General features: G+C 36.5%; 1 protein-coding gene across 5 annotated transcripts in view; it reads right to left on the minus strand.

Moving 5' to 3' along the window:
- CAMSAP2 (calmodulin regulated spectrin associated protein family member 2) overlaps positions 1–23,637 on the minus strand; it is a 116,634-nt gene that overhangs the window by 37,953 nt on the left and 55,044 nt on the right. For all 5 annotated transcript variants that reach the window (XM_038541931.1, XM_038541929.1, XM_038541933.1 and 2 more), the window contains exons 3-4: positions 11,485–11,646; positions 1,915–1,998 (exon numbers count right to left, since the gene is read on the minus strand). In XM_038541931.1, coding sequence (XP_038397859.1) covers positions 1,915–1,998; positions 11,485–11,646 — 246 coding nt within the window. The remainder of the gene's footprint in view (positions 1–1,914; positions 1,999–11,484; positions 11,647–23,637) is intronic.

A 23,637-nucleotide genomic window follows, 5' to 3' on the forward strand; every position in this document is an offset into this window, starting at 1 on the left:
CCAAATATTTAAAAATGAATCGGGATCCCTGGGTGGCGCAGCAGTTTAGCGCCTGCCTTTGGCCCAGGGCGCGATCCTGGAGACCCGGGATTGAATCCCACATCAGGCTCCCGGTGCATGAAGCCTGCTTCTTCCTCTGCCTATGTCTCTGCCTCTGTGTGTGTGTGTGTGTGTGTGTGTGTGTGTGTGTGAGACTATCATAAATTTAAAAAAAAAAATTAAAAAAAAAATGAATCACATTCATTTCTTCATTTACCCAAATGAACTCATGTGCAATTGCATGAGGCTAAGTGCTATTAAAACATCAAAGTGGTATAATACAAGTAGTGTCCAGATGCTACATTATAGCTTTACTTTTTTTTTTTTTTTTAAGATTTATTTATTTATTCAGAGAGAGAGAGAGAGAGGCAGAACACAGGCAGAGGGAGAAGCAGGCTCCACGCAGGAAGCCCGACATGGGACTTGACCCCAGGGCTCCAGGATCACACCCCAAGCTGCAGGCGGCACTAAACTACTGCGCCACCAGGGCTGCCCTATTATAGCTTTTCTTAAAGGTGTTTCACCCTGTTTGGAATATAAATGGCATTTTTTACTTCATAAAACTGTGTTTACTGGGTCCTATGTCAGCAAATAAAATCCCTATTTAGTTCATAATGTGTATACAATACTGTAGAATTCAATCATTATATTTAATAAACAAGATTTCTATGGAAAAAGGCCATGAGTGTTTTAACTTAGGATGATGCCATCTTAGCTCATTCCTGATTAGAACCAGGAACAAAACTGGGGCAAAGGATTCAACTTCCACAGGATGAGAAAGAGAAAAGGAGGGAAACTAATAGGAAAGGAATGGGGGAAGAAGGAAGGGACAGGGAAAGAAGCTGGTGGAAGACAGGGAAATGGAATATGTGATCTGGAGTGATGGGAAAAAAAAGACTTCCATTCTGATGTACCTCTAGGGTAAAAGGACGTCAACAAAGTTGGGATGAAGAATCAAGGATGGATAGTATATTCAGCAGGTAGTCAGTAAGCCAAATGAGGGAAATCACTGTGATCCCAAAATAACATATTTAGGCAAAATATTAGGTGGTCTCCCACAAAAGTTTTCTATTGAAATTGGTAATACACCAAACAGCTTTGCCTTTCCTTTCTTTTTTTCTCTTTCTCTTCTAATAGAGGTATCAATAACCAGGAGCATTAGACCAAAATGAATAGAAAAACTGTATAATAATAAAGAAAATTTAAATTATCCAACTGGAAGATAAGATCTCTGAACACTAATGATTTCTTACACCTTAATTCAAATGCTACACAATATGTTTAAAGAGCTCTCATTATGGTACATATTAAAAGAGATGATATACTATAGTGTAAGAAATATATTTCTGGTCTTATTATATGACAAAAACACAAATTTTCAAAGAGGAAAACTCTAAAAGCCACAATAATTTTTAAAGAATGAATCCATATTAATGTTTCTTCTCCCTTTATAGAATAACCATATGCACGACTTACAATTCCTGGAATATATTTTAAAGGCTGGTCTTATTACAAGTCATTATAAGGCTGATACACTGATAATGTTTTCTTGTTGTTTCATACATTTTACCAAAGGCAAAACCATTATTTTTTGCCAAAAGTACTCCAGAAATTAAGTTCTGATCATCAACAATTTTTCCTAAACCCCTTCATTCAATTAACCTTCATTTTGTACTAATACTCACTTGGCATTTATGACATGCTTCCTAGGGCACAGTTACCACCACCAAAAAAAATAATTTAATGAACACATCTATTAATTAATATATATATTTCCCAAACTACATATATATATATATATATATATATATATATATATATATGAACATACACAGTCTATTCATATAGGCACCTTTTTTTCTTTGAAATATATACCTTTTGACCTCCTGGAGCTTCAACTGTGTGGTGTTCTTTCAATTTCTGTTCCTGTTCCATAATGTCTTTCAAATGTTCATTTACCTTAAAATATAAAAATACTAATTTGAATTTATATTCAAAGATGACAATAAAATAACATGCACCTTAAAATGCCTGTGGTCAGATCTCTGATGTCAAATAGCAGTACCACTCAAATGAGAAAATTTCATTTCCCCAACTAGAAACAGATATTTTACAAGTGTTTTATTTGATATCCTAAAATTAATTTATTAAATATTTATTGAACACCTACTATATGTAGGAGCTGGATAGAGTTCTAGAGAAAAAAAGTACTCAATTATATCCAACTTTAATGCTTAGGCAATAAATTTTTTTTAATCAAAATTTTATAATCTCTTTAGGACTAGGAAATGGAACTATTTTCTGTAAAATTAATGTTTTCATTACCAAAGAAAACATCAAGGTTTTTTTTTAATGGCATGAAGCACTTATTTTTAATTTAATTTTATTATTATTTCAATTCCAGTATAGTCAACATACAATGCTATATTAGTTTCAGGTGTACAATATAGTGATTTAACAATTCTGTGTATTGCTTAGTACTCATCAAGATGAGTATACTTTTCATGCCCTTCACCTATTTCATCCATCCCCCCAACCCTTCTCCCCTCTGATAACCATCTGTTTGTTCTCTATAGTTAAGAGGTTTTTTTGTGTCCTTTTATCCTTTCTTTGTTTATTCTGTTTCTTAAATTCCACATGAGTGAAATCATGTGGTATTTGTGTTTCTCTGACTTATTTCCTTTAGCATTATATTCTCTAGATCTATCCATGTTGTTGTAAAGGGCAAGTCTTCCTTCTTTTTTAATGGCTAAATAATATTTCAGTGTGTGTGTGCGTGTGTATATCCACACACTAACAGAAAACACTTTGAACAAGTTCTTAATTTGTGATTTCACAACATGTCCCTGAATCATGAGTGAATTTTAGTGCAGTCATAACGCCACAGCCAAAATAGATGAAAAAATTTCCGTATGAGAACTTTCTAGGGAGAAGGTCTAATTTATCTCCTATTAGATTATTCAAACAGTCCATAGTCCAAAAAGGTTAAGAAACAGTCTGCATAGTACATAAAATATTTCTTAAGAATTAATTTAAACAATTCTGGATTTTGAGTTAATGATTTTAAGGTCACTAAGTAATAATAAATGTTCAAATTGTTTAATTATGGCACTCTGGAAAACACTGATAGCATTATCAACCATCACAACTCTTAACTAAACCCATAATTATCTGAGCTCTTTTGCCTAAAATTCAGTTTAGTGGCTAAAAATGAATGGAGAATTTTAATTTATGATAAATTTAATTAACAATAGTCACTAAGAATCTTCTATTCATGATATTTCTAAGGGGTTAATAAGGGGTTTAATCAACAGCTTTATTTTGTTATGTGAATCTGTGATGCTCTAAAATTTCCTACTTAATCTCTGAGATCATCAATTTGATTGTATAAAAATATTTTTTCTAAGAGACAGTAAAATTAGAAAAGATCTGGGTCTGAATCAAAATCTGCACTTACAAACTATGACCTTAATAATTTCTTGATACCTCTGAGCCTCAGATGCTAGTTTGAATAAAAGCTACTTCATAAAACAGTTTAGGGTATTATGGCTCAAAAATTGTCCCCAGTGATCCCTCTTGGGTGTGGGCAGGACCTAATTTGCTTCTAACCAACAGAACACAACTAAGGTGGTGGGCTATCACATCAGTGATCATATTACATAACATCCTAATTTCCATCTTGCTCGCTGACTCTCTTCTCTTGCTGGCTCTGAGGAAGCAAGCTGCCATGCTGTGAGCTACCCTATGGAGAGGCCCACATGGCACAGAACTGCCAGCCATGCCTCCAGCCCAGAGACAGTAAGAAACTGAGGCCTTCAGTCCAACTGCCTGCACTGAACCCTGCCACAACCACAGGAACTTGGAAGTGGATCCTTCTGTAGTCACACTTTCAGAGAACACTGCAGGCCAGGCCAATGCCTTGACTGCAGCCTTGTCACAGACTTTAAGACAGAGGATGCAGCTAAGCAGTGCCTGGATCTGTGACCCTCAGAAACTGGTAATACTCTTACTGAAATAATAAGAATAAATAAGTAATGAAATAAGTAGCTGAGATAATACAGAGAATAAAGAAGATAATGTGTAAAATATACCAAGTACAGTACATGATACACAACATATACTCCATAGGTAGAAACTTATAGTCATTGCTTATAAATAATACATCCCCCCAAAGCAGTATCAAATAGCTAAATGTCTGTAAGGACTTTCATAAACTCTAATAAAATATTTTAAAAGCTTATGTAATGGTATAAATCATCCCAAAAGCCAAAATTATGATTGTAAGAAAATTTTATATGTTGATAATTCATTAACTTTTATAATAGGGAGAATAAAAGAAAACTGTAAGACATGTTGTAGACATGACAAGACATGGCCATGCTATTAACTTACTTGGGTACTTAAGATAGACAATTGAGATAATTAGCTTAGTGACTCTTAAACCAGTTCCTAAATGCTGGCTACAAAGTTCTACCGTTGAAGTTGAATCATGATATTTTTTGTGCAACTCAAAGATAAAAGTTAAAGGAACGTATCACAGAGCTCATCATTACTTCGAGGTATTTTTTTTTTAATTTTTATTTATTTATGATAGTCACACAGAGAGAGAGAGAGAGAGAGAGAGAGGCAGAGACATAGGCAGAGGGAGAAGCAGGCCCCATGCAGTGGGAGCCTGACGTGGGATTCAATCCCGGGTCTCCAGGATCGAGCCCTGGGCTAAAGGCAGGTGCTAAACCGCTGCGCCACCCAGGGATCCCTACTTCGAGGTATTTTACCACTTGAACCAGTGCTGAGGACTAGTGAACTAGAGAATAATGTAACAAATAATTGTCTTTAGCAATATGAATTAGGTAAAAATAAATTGCTAAAATGAAATACTAAATTTAAAATACCCATTAATTTAAAACTATACGCTAGTTTTTTTTTTTTTTTCCCATTTTAAAATATAAAATAGTAGGGCTCTTGGCAGGCTCAGTTGGGAGAGAACGCGGCTCCTGATCTCAAGGTTTTGAGTTCCAACCCCATGCTGGGTGTGGAGATTACTTTAAAAAAAAATTTTTTTTTAATTAAATACATAACAGTAATGTGTATCCTTGCCCTAATATAAGTCTAAAGTTAGTCAATATTTCACCTTCCTCCTGAACAAAACAAACCTTATTTGAAAGGCTTTAAATCAAATCACCTCCTCTCATCTCCGTATTATTTCAATTAGAATTACAGTTCTGGGCAGCTCAGGTGGCTCAGGGGTTTAGTGCCGCCTTCAGCCCAGGGCCTGATCCTGGAGACCAGGGATCGAGTCCCATGTCGGGCTCCCTGTAGGGAGCCTGCTTCTCCCTCTGCCTGTGTCTCTGCGATGTGCTCTCTTTCTGGGTCTCTCATGAATAAATAAAATCTTTAAAAAAAAAAAAAAAAGAATTACAGTTCCTTCTTATGGGCCTCAAAATTAGATACTATGACTTTTTTATAATACTTATTTAAATTTACTCATATATATACTGATTTTGCTTTTGATCATTGCTTCCTACTTCCTACCTTTCTTCCAGGTTCAATTTCCTTCTTACTGAAGTACCACCTTTTAGTAGTTCTTTCTGCAAGCGTTAAGTGATGAACCGTCTTTCTTTCTTTGAACAACTTTTTGATTTAACCTTTAGTCTTGAATAAAAGGTCTAGAACCCTAGGTTCATTGCTATTTTTCTTCAACACTTTGTAGATTTTGCAACATTATCTTCTGGTTGCAAACACTACTGTTAAAGAAGTCTATTGTAGTGACTGCCATTCTTTTAAGAGACTGTCTTTTATTTTTGGAGTTCTGCAGATTTATTACTATACATATGTTGATGTGGATTTATTTTAATTTATCCTGGTTGGAACTCACTGTGCTTCCTAAATTTGAAAGTTTATATCTTTATTGTAGAAAATTTTGTATCTTGGGGTGGCTGAGTCAGTTTCAGCGTCTCTCCCTTTGGCTTAAGTCATGATCTCAAGGTCCTGGGATGGAGCCCTGCACCTGCTCAGCAGAGTCTCCTTCTCCCTCTGCCCCAATCCCCGCTCATGCGCTCTCTCTCTCTCTCTCTCTCTCTGAAATAAATAAAATTATTTATTTATTTATTTAATTTATTTATTTGAAATAAAATCTTTTTTAAAAAATTTATATCTCTCCAAATATATTCCCTTTCCCTCATTTTTCTCTGATAATCTCTTTTTGGAATCCCAATTAGGCCTATACACCTAACTATGAACCTTGATTTCTTTTTTTTTTAAGATTTATTTATTCATTCATGAAAGACACACACACAGAGAGAGAGAGAGAGAGAGAGAGAGAGAGAGGCAGAGACACAGGCAGAGGGAGAAGCAAGCTCCATGCCGGGAGCCCGATGTGGAACTCAATCCCCGGTCTTCAGGATCACGCCCTGGGCCAAAAGCTGGCACTAAACCGCTGAGCCACCCAGGGATCCCCTGAACCTTGATTTCATATATTCCATCTCACTCCTCTGGGCTTCATTCTGGGTAGTTTTCTTTCAGTTAACTAATTTCCCTCTTCAACTACATTGGACAAGAGTTGTATTAGGAGGCTAGGGGTACAATGAAATACAAATCTAAAATGGTCCCTATAATCGTAGAACCAAAAAAAGGGACAAGAGATCAAATTTAAAAATGCTATTAGAAGAACTGTAAATAAATAAAGAAGTGAGAAGAAAAGAATGGGAGTGGGGGGGACCTATTTTAGGAAGGCTGGATTTATCAGAGAGGTAACTTAAGCTGAGACCTAAAAATGAGAAGCCAGCCATGATAAAAACAGAAAAAAACCAAACCAAAACAAAACAAAAACCAGCATTCCAGACAAAGAATAAACAATAAAAGCAAAGGTCTGTGGTGGGGGAAAACTTGGTATGTTTGAGGAACTGAAAAAACAGTATGGCTGAAACATGTTGAACCCAAAGGAGGGATTACAAGATGAAACTGGAAAAAGAGGTAGGGCCAAATAATGTTAGGGTTCACGTGTTCGTAACTTCTATGTGTCTCTGCATGATTTAGTCACTTAGTACAATCTTACCTTCTGTGGTTTTGTTTGTTTTTCAGTTCAAATTCATTTTCAGCCAATAATGCTAACTAATTTAGCCATACTATTCCTATTTTTCTATGATAGGTTTTTTATACCTTTATGGGCTATTATCCAGAAAAAATGGCAACCAGGTTAGGGTGAACCAAAATAATAGCCAAAAGGAGCAAAAACATACTAAATCTGAGAGGCAAGAGTGAAGTCATAATGAGAGAATAAATAATGAAGCTCGTATTGGTAGACTGGAGCAAGAAAAAATACACCAGGAGGTTCAGTGGTTTCAACCTCTATGTAAAAACTGAACAGGGTGGATATGGCTGCATAAAGGTGCCAAACAATCCCAGTTAAGTGACTTACTTATCCTTCTAAGAGATTCCCAAAGTTCTAACATGCCTAGCTTAATTCTGTAGCTTTATCTAACTTTTTGATTTCTTAAACAGCATCTCTCTGCCAAACACTGTGCTAGTCTAGGCACCAATAAAAAAAAAAAAAAAAAAAGGCACTGTACCTGTCTTCACATAGATTATTCTAGTTTAAACAATTAAGTAAATTAATTAAGAACTCTCATAAGTGCTATGATGTAAAGCAATGGAGTGTTATAGCAGAAAATAATATTTGACAGGTATTTATCTGTCAGGATTTCAGATAAGGTTGTAAGGAAAAAGTGCTAGCTAAACTGGGAAATGATGGAATGGAACCCATGCAAAAATCTGGGAGATGAGCTGCCCAGGAACAAGAGACATCATGATCAGAGGCCCAGGGGTGAGGCATACAGCTGGAACGAAGTGAGAAAGGAGACCAGTGGCCATGGGCCAAGGACGGAGTACACAGGGTCAGACTGGATGGTATTCTGTAGGCCATGGTACATTCTGCATTTTAAGTGTAAACTGAAGCCCCTATGAGTTTTTTTTTTTAAGCATATGACCATTTTATTTTATTTTTTAAAATATTTTATTTATTTATTCATAGAGACAGAGAGAGACAGACAGACACACAGACAGACAGACAGACAGACTCCACGCAGGGAGCCCAACATGGGACTTGATCCCGGGTCCCCAGGATCACACCCCAGGCTGTAGGCGGCGCTAAACCACTGCACCACCGGGGCTACCCGCCCCTATGAGTTTTAACAAAGGAGTGACACGATTCAAGTTACATTGTAGAGAGATACTCTGAGAGTTCTGGTTCTGGTAATAGTGGAATAGCATATATTATACTAAGCTTCCCAGAACCACAATTATAAACTGGACAAAGTATAAAAAGCAATTGTTGAAGGTAGTGGAGAGCAACCAAAAGCAGGCAGAAATGAGAAAGGACATGACCTCTGAAAGAAAGGAACATGTTGAGTGAAATTTATGTTTCTATGGTTTTCTCCTAGATCCACATAACACATAGTGGCTAGAACTCAAGCAGAAAACTAGTTTTGTTGGATTGAGGACCTGAGGGAGAAATCTAGGCTGTCAGAATGGCTAGATTTTGAGGAAAAATTATCCTGGGAATGAAGGAATCACTATGAGGGAGACCCCAGCTCCATGTATAAATGACCCTCAAATCCTTGGCTGAGCCCTGAAGTATGCATGTGTAGGAAAGACTTCACAGTGTGCAGAGGGGAGTCAGGTACTAGGAGGCTGAAGAAGTGCCTGCTGCAGAGGAGATGCTGTGGCACTTGAGTCCTACCAAGGTAAGCACTTTCTTTGGGTTCCCCACTGAAACTTTAGAAGGGTCACACATGATTTACAAGTAAAGACTGAATTTAAGACGAGTATAGAGAAGGATTCACTGGATTTGTCAAGATAGAAGCCATCTTCCAAACCAACTCATGAGCAAACTCAGGATAGGAATGGGGATGGGAGAAGGAGAAGAAAAGGCTAGTGAATGAGTAAACAACTCTGGAGAGGTTCTGTCTATGGAGGAATGGGGTTGTATCTGGGTAGGGAAGTTTCATTTATCAGGAAGAGAAACACTAGAGTAAATCTATATTCTTGTGAGAATGATCCAACAGGGAGGGAGAACTGAATGATGCAGGAGAGTGAGGGAATAACAGCATGGTCCACACACCAGTAGCATCACCTGAAGCTTCTTAGAAATGCAGACTCTCCACCCAGAACCCAGACCCACTGAGTCAGACCCTGCATTTTAACAAGTTCCCAGATGACTCTAATGCACATGAAAGCTTGATAAGAACCAAAGCAGAGGATCGATGACCATAACAAAGGAAGAAAGAGTTCTAGAGCTATAAGTAATAAGAAACTGCCCTTTGACAGGAAGGGGAAGGGTACTTTCTCCACTTTAACAGCAGGAAAGAAAGAAAGACAAGGAGTACTGATGCAGAAAGGTTTACAGATTTGGTAGCAAGAAGAGAAAAATCCCACCTAATGGCTCCCCATCTCTGGTCTCAAAAAAGGATGAGGCAAGGTCCTCAACTGACAGTAACAGGGAATGGGTTATGGAAAGTCTGAGGATTAGAGAAGAGAGAATGAAATCATCTCGAAATATGAGAAAGTGAACTTCTTAGGGACACACTTCTTGGCCTGGCAGTAAGCACTGAGTGTCCACTTGAAGTTTGTGCTTATAAATTTAAAGTGAAACTAGCTTCTTTGTGTAGATTTTTCCAGCAATATTTATTTACATAGGCGCACCGTAGAGAGAAGGTGGGTAACTGAACTCAACCAGGGTTTTATCAGATAAGTCACAAGGATGGAAAAGGAGGCAGCATGACTGACAGTACTTGCAAGAATGTAGTTCAAAAAGGAAAAATGTCAACTGAGATTCTAAGAATGAACAGGCTCAATGGTTTAGAATTCATGATGAGGCTGAACACTGTTAATAGCAGGGGGTATTAGAGTAAGTGATGGAATGATTTAACAATGAGATGCTTGCAATAGGAATATGAAGGTTACATCCTGATGATGAATAGGCCTAGGATGTGACCAGAATTCTCCATAGCTGAGGAGGAGTGAAAAAAAAAAAATCACTAAAGATGAAGAAATAAAGGAACTCCAAGGGGAGAGTATTAATTGGGCCTCCTACACTGATAATGATGATAAAGTTTTTATGTTTATAGCTTCTTGTGATGCAATCATTCAAGGGAAGGACACTCGAAGATATAACTGTTAAATCTGCTCAGGTTTTATGGGTAAGGTTTCACTGTCTCTGAAGTAATAGTTGCAAATGAATGCACATCAAGAGGAATTAATTACTCAATCTGGCAAGGGGAGTGATTTATTGACAATTTAAGCATCTTCAGGGCACAAGTATAACTAATCATAGTTCCATAAAGATTTCTAAGAGGAAATCTACAATTGATACAATCTTATGCAACTTAGTCGAGCAAACATAAGAATCATATAATAGGAAAAAATTACTTCCTTCTTGGATTAAAAAAATATTTACCCAACACTCACAGTATATAATACCCTACTCTGAGTGCTGGGAATTTTATAATTATCTAATATGAACTAAATCATTATTAAGTGTAATTATAGATATTGCTGAATATACAGAAATTTATTTTCATCATTTTAAAAGAATTTTTTAGTCAAAAGGTAATGAGAAAATTTAAGCAACTTAAACAAATTTAGCTTTCATTTTGATTTAAAACAAAAACAGTAATGCAGTATACCTTAGTCTGTTCAGGCTGCTGTAACAGAAATAATCATAGAATAAGTGGGTTATAAATAAATTTCTTTTGTTTTTAATTTAAATTCAATTTAGTCAACATATAATGTATTATTAGTTTCAGGGGTAGAATTTAGTGATTCATCCATTGCATATAACACCAGTGCTCATCACATCACGTGCCATCACCCAATTACCCCATCCCCCCCACCTACCTCCCCTCCAGCGACCCTGTTTATTTCCTGGAATTAAGAGTGTATTATGGTTTGCCTCTCTGTTTTCTTTTTATTTTCCTTCCCTTCCGCTATGTTCATCAGTTTTGTTTCTTAAATTCCACATATGAGTGAAACCATACAGTATTTGTCTTTCTCTGGCTGACCTATTTTGCTTATTAGCAAAACATCCTCTAGTTCCATCCAGAAATTTATTTCTCATACTTCTGGATGCAGGGAATTCTAAGATCAAGGGACCAGCAGATTTGGTGTCTGGTGAGGGCCTGCTTCCTGGACATCTTCTTGGTGGACATCACATGGTTAAAAGAACAAGAGAGCTTGCTGGGCCCTCTTTTATGCAGGCATTAATCCCATTATAACCTAGTCACCTCCCAAAGGCTTTACTTCCTAATATTATCACAATGGGGATTAAGATTTCAACATAAGAATTTTGGGCAGAGAAAACTGCAATCTATAGCCGACTGGCAATGCATAATTGAGGATTTCACTTTTTCTGGTTGAGACTTATTTTTACTAAAGTGAGTATATTCCTACCTTATTAATCCAGTACATGACAGCATCCTCAATATCATAGGGCAGATCCGTAGCTTGAAAAAAAGCTGAATACTGTTGAGCACACGCAATTACTTTCTCTATACTGACCATTTCTACGGTATAAGCCATCATTAGGGTATCTATCATGGCCAAATGAGCACTCTGCAAATATAAAACAAGAACACACAGTTTAAAAATTACACTTAGATACTGCTGTTTATATATTTTAAAATATTAATAATTTCTAGCAAACATAACAGAACTAAATAAAGATTACAGAAGACAAGCCTCAAAAAGAAAGCACAATTGAGAGATGGGCTAACTGAACCAAATTATCATTGAAATAATTATTGAGGATCTTTAAGACACTCAGAAAATGTTCCTTTTCCTGTTTTTCCTATTTTTAATAATGCTGTAATCATTTACTCGGCAATACAATTTAAAAACTTCAAAATGCTGTGCCTGGCATGCCCGTCATTAATGGTACTAGTCAATTTCTGATCTTTGACTATGCTCTTCTCAGGCTTCACATCCACATAGTAGAAGTTTATATTTTCCTCTTCTAAAATGTCTCTCAAATCTACCCTCTCCCTTATTCTGGTTGCCACAGTTCCAGTACAGACCATCAACATTTCTCACACTTGAAGGAGGCAGAGAACTCTCTGATTCTCCTGGTGCCAGCTTCCTCCTCATCCTATTCACCTGGCAGCCCAGGACTTCCAATCTTTCCTTTGCCTTTTTTGTTCATTGGTGTTGTACATATTCACTTGTTTTTAAGTACGAAAGTGTTGCTATACGTTGATTCTTGAAAGTTCCAAACGTTATAAAGCACATAAAGGTAGAAATAACCTCTCTCCTAGTCCTCCTCTCCTAGCAATGTGTACAGTCTGCTATGCATTCTTACAAAAATATTTAGTGCACACTAAGTAGGTAAACATTTACATTGTTTCTTATTCTCTGACATTACACACAATGCTACAACATCATATATCTCTAGGAATAATTCTTTGGCTCTACTGGGCCCAAGAGCAACTATATTTTAAGTTTTCATACATAACCATTAATCTGTTCCCAAGAAAGTTTCTGGCAACCCTCATCTCCCACCAAGAACATATCACTGTGCCTGTTTCCTCACATTTTTTCCCAGCATTTGATACCATTCACTTTTTATCATATGTATCAGTCTGAAGGGTTACAAAAAACTCCTCTCTTGTCTGACTTTGCATTTCTCTCAATAATGAAGATGAGCGTCTTTTTACATGTTAAACAACGAATGTATTTTTTCCTTGGAAAACTGCCTACTTGTATCTTTTTGCCTATTTTTCTCTTTGGGATGTTCATCTTTCCTTATTTCTTGATTTGTGAGAGCTCTTTATATATTAGGAATATTAAGAATATGTTATCCTGATAGCAAATACATTTTCCTAGTCTGCCTTTGGATTTTCAACTTTGTTTAGAGTATAGTTAGCTACAGGGAAGCTCTAAATATATTCTTGGTAAAATCTGTCCATCTCAATGTTCTCCTTTATGGCTTCAGAATTTACCCATGTTTACAAAAGGCTTCCCCACCCCAAGAATATGGAAATAATGTCCTCTATTTTTTATTACCTTAAATCTATCTAAAATTTGTTTTTGAAGACATTAAAAGTAGGGATTAGTCATTTTTCCAAATCAGAAATTTCATCATATCATTCTCTCATGAAGTCTACCTCATTTACTTTATAAAAGTCTAAAGTTCTTTAGTAGAGTTCTTTAACAGTTGGTCCCTACCTATAAGTCTAGCCTTATAACTCACCATTTCCTTCTCCTAATCTACACTCCTTTCAAAATAGCCACAGAAAACTGCTATTCCACAAATCTGTCACCAAATTTCAGGTTTCCATGCCCTTGCTATTGTCATCTTCCTTACAATATAGTCTAAGTCCTGACATTGGCCTGATTGTTACCTTCATTCTAAAGGTTTTTTTCTAATTCACTTTCCAATCAAAATGACTCATTTTTCCTACAGAATGAGTACAAGCTTCTACAAGATAAGAGTTTGTACTTGCATTAAATTCTGACTTATGGGGCAGCCCAGGTGGCTCAGTGGTTTAGCACCGCCTTCGGCCTAGGGTGTGATCCTGGAGACCTGGGATGGAGTACCATGTCAGGCTCCCTGCATGGAGCCTGCTTTCTCCCTCTCCCTCTGCCTGTGTCTATGCCCCCCTCTCTCTGTCTCTCATGAATAAAGAAATAAATATTTTAAAAAATAAAAATAAAAATAAATTCTGACTTATGTGAAATAGGGCATGGGCACTGGTATATTTAAGAAGCACCACAGAAGCCAGGGTTGAGAACTACTGACTTATCTCACCGTAGTACAGTCACCTGTATACAACACTAATTCCCTACTGAGACAATAAGATTTTTGAGGGCAAGGACATGATCTTAGTTATCTTCATATTTCCTATACCTAATGTAGTACCTGGCAACTAACAAGAGCTGAAAAAAAGGAAAGAAGCGGGATGTCTGGGTAAAGAGTTGGTTAAACATCCAACTTTTGATTTTGGCTCAGATCATGATCTCAGGGTCATGAGACTGGAGCCTGCTTAAGATTCTCTCTCTGGGGGATCCCTGGGTGGCGCAGCGGTTTGGCACCTGCCTTTGGCCCAGGGCGCGATCCTGGAGACCCGGGATCGAATCCCACGTCGGGCTCCCGGGGCATGGAGCCTGCTTCTCCCTCTGCCTGTGTCTCTGCCTCTCTCTCTCTCTCTGTGTGACTATCATAAATAATAAATAAAAATTAAAAAAAAAAAAGATTCTCTCTCTGGGAACCTGGGTGACTCAGTGGTTGAGTGCCTTTGGCTTGGGTTGTGATCCTTGGGTCCTGGGATTGAGTCCCATGTCAGGCTCCTGTGTGGAGCCGGCTTCTCCCTCTCCCTTTGTCTCTGCCCCTCTCTCTGTGTTTCTCATGAATAAACAAATAAAATCTTTTTAAAAAAGATTCTTTCCCTCTCCCTGCTCTCACACACTCTCTTTCTCAAAATAATAATTAAAAATAAAAATAAAAATAAAAATAAAGAAGGAAAGAATCCTATCTGTGGGTCACCATAGAGAATGAAGAGCTAACTTTACACTGGAGCTGAAGAAAGCAGGTTTTGACAAGGAGGTGATGGAATAGCCTATCAAAAACTTAGCACTATTTATAGAAAGGCAGATACTTTATCTTAATAATGGCAACCATAAAACCAATGGTGACTCTTACTTAAGTCTAACTTATGTACCAGATACTATGCTCTTTTCATTTCAGATCTTTTCTGAAATAAGGCTGGAGACAATATACACTTTGTAGAACTCTCACTACTCTCTAAAGGAATTATCATTTACATTTTATATGTGAGGAAGCTGAAGTTCACACAGTTAAATAGTTTGTCCAAACCTAATGTGCTCTTTCTACTGTTATCATGCAGTTGGCAGAAATCAAGTCATTTAGTTAGGCAAGAAATGTTTTAGAAATGATAAACATCATATGCAAGAAAAAAAATAAACATCAATAGTTATTACAAATTCAGGTATCTTCATATTCTACTTTACCAGAGAAGTCTTTTCCAGACTGCTATTGCCCAGAAAGCCGAGGTATTCCTTCAGACTCAAAATGACGCACTGTACCAATTCTAGCATTTCCTTTCACTCAACTCATTTATCTGTATGTGTCCTCCTACTAAACTCTGACCCAAGAAAGCAGAGATCCTGACTTTTTTATCTTTGTCCCTCACACAATGTTTTAAGGAAGAAAGTTCTTAAAAATTAGCATTTAAGAGAATTAAAAATTTTAGCAGAACTCTTTTGAACAAAAATGTGGGAAAACATTTCAAGAGCCATAAAACCATTCCTGTACTCTATCAAGATTCTCTGCTTCTCCCTCTGCCTATGTCTCTGCCTCTCTCTCTCTCTATCATAAATTAAAAAATTTTAAAAAAAATCTAAAAAAAAAAAGGGATCCCTGGGTGGCGCAGTGGTTTGGCGCCTGCCTTTGGCCCAGGGCGCGATCCTGAAGACCCGGGATCGAATCCCACGTCGGGCTCCTGGTGCATGGAGCCTGCTTCTCCCTCTGCCTATGTCTCTGCCTCTCTCTCTCTCTCTCTGTGACTATCATAAATTAAAAAATTAAATAGGGATCCCTGGGTGGCGCAGCAGTTTGGCGCCTGCCTTTGGCCCAGGGCGCAATCCTGGAGACCTGGGATCGAATCCCACGTCGGGCTCCCAGTGCATGGAGCCTGCTTCTCCCTCTGCCTATGTCTCTGCCTCTCTCTCTCTCTGTGACTATCATAAATAAATAAAAAAAATTAAAAAAAAAATAATAAAATAAAAAATAAAAAATTAAATAAAAAAAAACATAAAGATTCTTTCTCTTGGCAATTTACTCCACAGGTATAATTTGGGAGGAAAAAAACAACTATGTGAACGAAAGTGATCATTAAAATTATATATATATACACATATATATATAAAACAAAAAGAAAGGAAACAATGTTACAACCATAATGAGAAATTTATAGTATCTTAAACTATTTAATAATAGGAGAAAATATGCACAATACAATATTGAGTGAAAAAAAACAATAGATATAATAATATTCAAGATATACACACACACTGATATAATGCATACATCTATGGATATACATCCATGTATGGATATACACAGGTAGCATATATAATACAGGAAGGAAAAAGCTGTGAAAAAAAACTTAGAGTACCCTGTTATGGTATACAAGAAAATGCACATAAAATCTACAGTTTACTTCAAAAATTAGGATAGTAAACATTAAGTATAATTACTAACATATTTTCAAAGCAAAAACATGTTCTCATTTCACAGATTACTTAACTTCTATAAAATCAAAAACAAATTTTTAAAAACTCCACTCTTGTCCTTAGTTATTTTTATATGTTCAGCCACTTTTAAGCTAAAAACTTTCAAAATAAATAAGTAAACTAAAAACTTTCAAAGCTTAGTATGATTTTTTTACCCTTTAACTTTACAATATGAGATAAACTAAAAATTATGCAAACAGAAAGGAGAGGAAAAGCTGCATATAAAAAACTTAATACATCATGCAAATAAAAAAGTATATACATAACGAATCTAGAGAAGATCAACAGTAAAAAAAATAAACTCTAGGCCACATCAGTATAATGTATATCTCTAAGTAAAATATAGATATGTAATTTCTTACCTAACGCATTAAGACCAGAATAATAATGATGACAGCTAAGAGTCCTATGTGCCATGTGATGTTTTGAAGACGCAATGTGTTCAGCATTTGTATAAAACTCATTTCATACGACAACCTTGTGGGAGGGATTATTATTATACTTATTTTACAGATGAGAAAATTGTGCCTGTTCAAGGTTACTCAGCAAGGAGGTAGTGATGCAGGGATTCAAACCCAGAAGTCTGGCTCTCGAGCCCCCATCTAACAGCAATATTGCAGACTCATCCCAATGCTCCCGTCCTTGAGTCTGTGAAAGGCAGCAGGGGGGCAACAGTGGCAGAAGCAACATTTGTGCATCGAGGCCGCCAGGTGGCAGAGCAGAACGGGCCGTCTACGAGCAGCAGCAGAAAGACTGCTTACAGAATAAAAAGCAGCTCCAATGAAAAAGGAAAGGATACAGAATCCCAATGAATTTACTTAACAGAGCTTAAAGTATTATACAAAGGCCAATATTAGGTTCTATATCTGTGTTACAAAAGTTATATTTTTGTTACTGCCAATCAGTGGAGTCTACACAAAATAAGTTACATTTATGTATTAGAAATGAAAGTTAAAGCTATTAGAGTGTTTAGCCTCATAAATTAAGATAAAAGTTCTAGTATTGTATGTCTAGTGTATGTATTTTATTATTCTTGTATCAGATTTAGACACAAAACTTAAGAAATTCTTAAAAAGAACCTAGGTCTTGGCCTACTGTGGTATATAGTAGCTATAGTACCTACCATGTCCAAGCAGTCCTAGAGGGATAGAAGAGGGAACCAAGACTTAACAAATTAATCATGAAGATTTTGAATTATTCTGCTAAAATGATATGTACAGCATATATACATCAGACTGTGGTTTGTCAAAGTTAATTCCAATTCAGAAAATTATACTTTACAGATTATTTTTAAAACAGGTTTATTGTAAGTTTCGTTTCTCTTTAGTTTACATGGAGATAAAGTAAAATAGCACTTAAAACCCTACTGAAATACCACTACACACTCATTAAGACTATAATTAAAAAGTTACATAATAACAACTGTTGGCAAGAATGTGGAGAAATCAGAACCCTTATACCCTGGCTAGTGAAAATGTAAAATGATGCAGCTGCTGTGTAAAAGAGCTTGGCAGTAAACAAAGTGAAACAAAGAGTTATCTTTGGTCCTATAATTGTACTTTTAGGTAGACCTATCCAAAAGAAATTAAACCATATGGGGGCACCTGGGAGGCTCAGGTTGTGATCCCGAGGTCCTGGGATTGAATCCCACGTCGGGCTCGCCGCAGGGAGCCTGCTTCCCCCTCTGCCTGTGTGTCTGCCTTTCCCTCTGTGTCTCTCAAGAATAAAAATAAGGGATGCCTGGGTGGCTCCGTGGTTGAGCGTCTGCCTTTGGCTCAGAGTATGATCCCGGAATACAGGATCGAGTCCCGCATCAGGCTCCCTGTGGGGATCCTGCTTCTCCCTCTGCCTGTGTCTCTGCCTCTCTCTCTGTGTCTTTCGTGAATGAATAAATAAATCTTAAAAAAAAAAAAAAAAGAATAAATAAAATCTTTAAAGTAAAATAAAACCAAATGTCCACACAAAATCTGTTCATAAATATCCATAATAGCCAAAAAGGCAGAAACCTGAATGTCCATCAACTGATGAATGTATAAACAAAATACATATATTCCTTCCATAAAATGGAATACAATTCAACAATAAAATAGTGATATACACAACACAGATGAAACCTTGAAAACAACATGCTAAGTAAAAGATGCCAATCACACACACACAAAAATACGTATTATTCCATTTATATGAAAAGTCCAGGGCAGTTCGGGTGGCTCAGCAGTTTAGCGCTGCCTTCAGCCCAGGGCCTGATCCTGGAGACCCAGTCCCACGTCAGGCTCTCCGCATGGAGCCTGCTTCTCCCTCTGCCTGTGTCTCTGCCTCTCTCTCTCTCCTCTCTGTGTATTCTCATGAATAAATAAATAAAATCTTAAAAAAAAAAAAGTCCAGAATGGGCAATATATAGAAATAGAGAGTAGATTAGTAGTTGCTTAGGGTTGGGGGCAGGAGATGGGGAGATAAGATGGTGATAGTAAAGGTGTAGGGTCTCTTTTCAGTGTGATAAAAATTTTCTAAAATTGTGGAGATGCTTGCACAATTCTGAATATACTAAAAACTATTATGTTGTACACTTCAAATGGGTGAAATTATTTGGTATGTCAATTATATGCAAGCTGTTACCAAAAAACATCAGATTAATTTGTGATGCTCATCTCCCACTTTTCCAGTATAATACCTTATATATTACCATTTATGACTCTAGTAAGCCTTACCCATATGTTTCCAAAGTATCTTTATAAATACTTCAAGGTGAAGGGTGGTTTATTTTTCTAGATAAAAGGTTATTTTAGTATTTTAAGAAATGCCTAAGAAAGATCATAAATGACCTTTAAAAATAAACTATATATCTTTTATCTAAATTAGCTGGAGTGATAAGAAACTGAAAATAAAAATCTGTGAAAGGAAAAGAGAATTTAGCATATTTACGTATTTTCCTCTTTTATCATCAATGTGTAATTTCCTGCTTAAAGGTATGTAGAATAAAAACTTAAGGAAATAATCAAATGTTAATTATTTTTAATAAATAAAATAAAATAAAATAAAATAAAATAAAATAAACCCCACTGTCTAGAAAAATAAATCACCCTTCACCTTGAAATAGCTAGAATCTTAAGAGAGAGATTTCTATAGTTGGTATGAAAATAGAAATTTTCCAGAAAAAATATAGACAATTCTAATCATAATGTCTGTCCTCTGGGATAAGGAAATCTTACTTATTAGCACATTAAAAATCCAGCCTATCAAGTGAGTTGACACAAGCGACAAAAAGCACTGGCCTTAGAAACAAAGGAATATACACGACCAACAAAGATTTTAGTTGTAGCCTCCAGCAGAATGACAGTATTGCTGTTCATGACCTACTCAACCTGTATTAAACATAGGACCAAAGAGTGACACTGTTGCTCTGCTATTATCAGATAGAATGGTGAAAATGGCAGCACTGGCAAGGGAAGTGATGGCCACAGGATTTAAGATTACTGAATGGCCCCTCAGATTCAATATTATTTCTGCCAAGATTTAACAAATATAACACAAATATACAAATATAACACAAATATAACTCTTTAATCTCTTTCTGTAGGGGTAGCATGGGCATCTGATTTATCTTCTGTCATTTACATTTGGTGAATTTGATAATCACACTACCCATTGGAGAACTGTTTTCAAGATAATTTTAAATCAAACTGACACTAAGTTTTATTACAAAAGGAATATATACAAAAACTAGTACAGCTCAAATGTCTATTAAAAGCCCCTGACCAATGAAAGATACGTCTCCTTAGCAGTTCCATCAACTACATCTGGAACATGTCTAACCTTTAATGACAAGTGTATTTAAATGAGGCTCTACGGGGTAGACATATACAAAAACAGCATACCAGTAGCCAAATACATATGGTAAACAAAGAAAATAGTTCACCGCAGTGGTTCCAAATCTGGCTGTTTATCAAATCACAAATTACCTAGCGCCAAACCTTAGAGGTGGTGATTCTTTAGATTCCCAGAGAGAGGCCAAAGAATAGCATCCTCACAGGAATCTTGACTCCAATAGTCTCCACAGCCACAAGAAATTAAACCTCTAAGTGCATCTCTAATCACACCATTTCACAAGGAAAAGCCTTCTGTGACTACCCAGGGCCTTCCCACAAAATAAGTCCCAAATTATTTGATTAATTAAGTTCTTCATGATCTTAAAATAATCACTCTTGTCGGGTCACATCTACTACTTCTATTTATACCCTATGGTCTAGTAGTGTAAATGAAGAGTAAGGACTCAACTGCACCACCTACTATGTGGTTTTGGGCAAAGTCCTCAATTTCTTTGTGCTTCAATATTTAGGGCTGGGGTGAAACACTCAAAAGCTATGCCACTTTGTAACCAGGAGGTAACCTAGACTGTCCAAGCAGACTACTCAACCTGGCAGAAGTTGCTACAGCAACATTGAAAAATGCACAAAAAACAATTGTGAAAATGCTGCCTGCACTGTAACTACAGCATGGCTGGAGGATGCGGAGATACTGCTGATGGAGGGAGATCTCTGCCTGTAGAGCCATATTAAGGTGGGCACCGGAGGCAATGCAACTGTCCCTAGCCAAGAGCTGCATTAGGATGAGGATGTACCTCTCTGGGAACAACTCCTTGGGGGAGGTGCTTATTTTAATATTCAAATATGGAAAAACCCTATGGCTTCAGTTTTGAATTACAGGTAATCAGTAAGAACTTGTGATTATACATGTATAATTTCCCTAGCCCTAACGTGAAGAAAGGGCCTAGAAGCAACAGCTACTAAAGTAATAATAAATAACATATCTTGGTATCTAAAGAACATTTCCCCCATAAATATAAAACCAAAGCTTCTTAGAAAATGTCTTAATCCAAGTCAGAGATAGAAAAAGTACAAAATGAACCTGGAATATAACAGTTGTGTCAGAAAGAAAGAAGTATTCAAAGAATGATGGGGAGATGTCAAAAGGTGATAGAAGCCAGCTTACGTGGGACTCCCTCTGGCCAAATATAGGCCCACTTGAATATAAAAAAAAAAATTAATGACAATAATGAGTTATAATACAAGGAGTTAAAGAGAATCCATGAGTCTATGGTGATAATCATTAAGGGGGAAAGAAAGAGCTTCTCTTTACAGAGCAATGCCAAATAAGAAATGTAAAAGGAATGACAGTATTTTAAAAGTCACCATATTCCAACCACCAATGCTATAATTAATTCAGCAGAGATCAACAGATGCTGAAACCACTAGGTGGAACATTACTGGGAAACAATATGCAATCAACATCAAAGTATCACTCCGCACAATACTTCCTCATTACAAAGGAAGATATGGTCAAACTTAGTATCACCAAAAATGGGACCAATTGACATGAATGATATGCCTCCTGATGAGACTCAATGGAAAGTATACAATATCAATAATATTGATTCTCACAGGATTCCAGGTACCCATGACCACCTATGTAAGTCATTCTTGCCAAAAATTTTAATCTGAATCTAATTAGGAGGAATTGACCAGAAAAGAGGGGGTTAGGGTATACTCTACAAAGTAACTTGTTTGCATTCTTCAGAAATGTCAATGTCATGAAATAATAATAAAATAAGGTAGGAAGAGAAAACTGTTCTAGACTTAAAGAGAACAAAAACACATGACTAGCAAAAAGTAATAAATGATCTTTGAATGGTTCCTGGTTTGAGAAAGGAAGAAAAAAAGCCTTTAAAGAACATTTTAGGCACGATAACTGCAGAAATATAAATACGTACTACATGTTAGATAATATTTTGTAACAACATTTAATTTCTTGGTGTGATGACAGACTTTAGTTTTGTAGAAAACTGTTCTAATTTTCATAAGATTCTGAAATGACTGTGTGTGAGTGTGCGTGTGTGTGCCAGAAGACAAGAGACTGAGAAAGAGAGGGAGCAAGGGAGGAAAAAGGAGGAGAAAAGATAAAAGCAAATATAGCAGAGTATTACTGTAAAATATTTTTAAACTTTTTTTTTTTAAGATTTTATGTATTTATTCATGAGAGATACAGAGAGAGATAGGCAGAGACACAGGCAGAGACAACACAGGCAGAGGGAGAAGCAGGCTCCATGCAGGGAGCCAGACGCGGAACTCGATCCCGAGACTCCAGTCTCCAGGGCTGAAGGCGGCGCTGAGCCACTGAGCCATCCAGGCTGCCCAAATACTTTTGAACTTTTTAACAAACGAAAAGTTTAGAATAATTTGGAAACAAAGCTCATATTCATTTTCCACACAAATTGGTAGGAACATTTTATACACACACCCTTATATATGCTATACTTAACTCACCTAAGGTCTAAAGATGAATTTACAGATCTTGTATTGATACTATTACCCTAAAAAAATTATGTTTATAGAGCAAGCTCTGTCTGCATGATGGCTGGCTAAAACTGGAGCTGCTAATATATCCATGGAGTAAGTTGTTTCTGGGGGCACCTGGGTGGCTCAGCAGTTGGTCTGCCTTTGGCTCAGGGCATGATCCTGGCGTCCTGGAATCAAGTCCCACATCGGGCTCCCTGCATGGAGCCTACTTTTCCCTCTGCCTGTGTCTCTACCTCTCTGAGTGTCTCTCATGAATAAATAAATAAAATCTTTAAAAAAAAATAAGTTGTTTCTGTTTACCTTCTGATTCCTATGTTTTTGGTGGCTTTCTTCCCAAGCCATACCTCATAAGGAATGTACTTCAAATGTTTATTTGTTCAGTAAAGAAGTCATTAGATGGGTATGGGAAAATACACAACCTTAATGTAGTTCTATTAAGCAATACTTGACAGTCCTGTTGCTACAATCAGATATAGCAGCTGAGAAAGTTTCAATAAACCAAAAAGAAAAAAAAATGAAAAAAAAAAAAAAAAGAAATGAAAATCAAGAGAAAAACCTTTAAGAATGAAATGCCCTCAACTGGGTTTCAAAGCAAATATAGGCCACTTCACTGATACCATAAATATGAAAAACAGGATGTTTTAGGTCAGTTTTTAGGCACCAGTAACATCCAAATGAAGCAGTTTTCTCTGCAGCAACCCTTCCAAAAATTTAACAAATCTCAGGATCAAGTGAAAATCAGTTGTACCCCTTTTAGTTATTATTTTGCTTTATTATATACAAGTAATCATTTTTTGGTGAAGAGACTTCTAAGATTTACTCTCTTGGCAACTTTGAAATGTACAATAGTTTTTTTTACTATAGTTGACATATAATATTAAGTTAGTATAATGTTAGCTGTAAGTCTGTCATATACAGCCTTTATTATGTTGATGTATGTTCC

The sequence above is a fragment of the Canis lupus genome, chromosome 7, assembly GCF_011100685.1.
Source record: "Canis lupus familiaris isolate Mischka breed German Shepherd chromosome 7, alternate assembly UU_Cfam_GSD_1.0, whole genome shotgun sequence".
Lineage (NCBI taxonomy): Eukaryota > Metazoa > Chordata > Mammalia > Carnivora > Canidae > Canis > Canis lupus.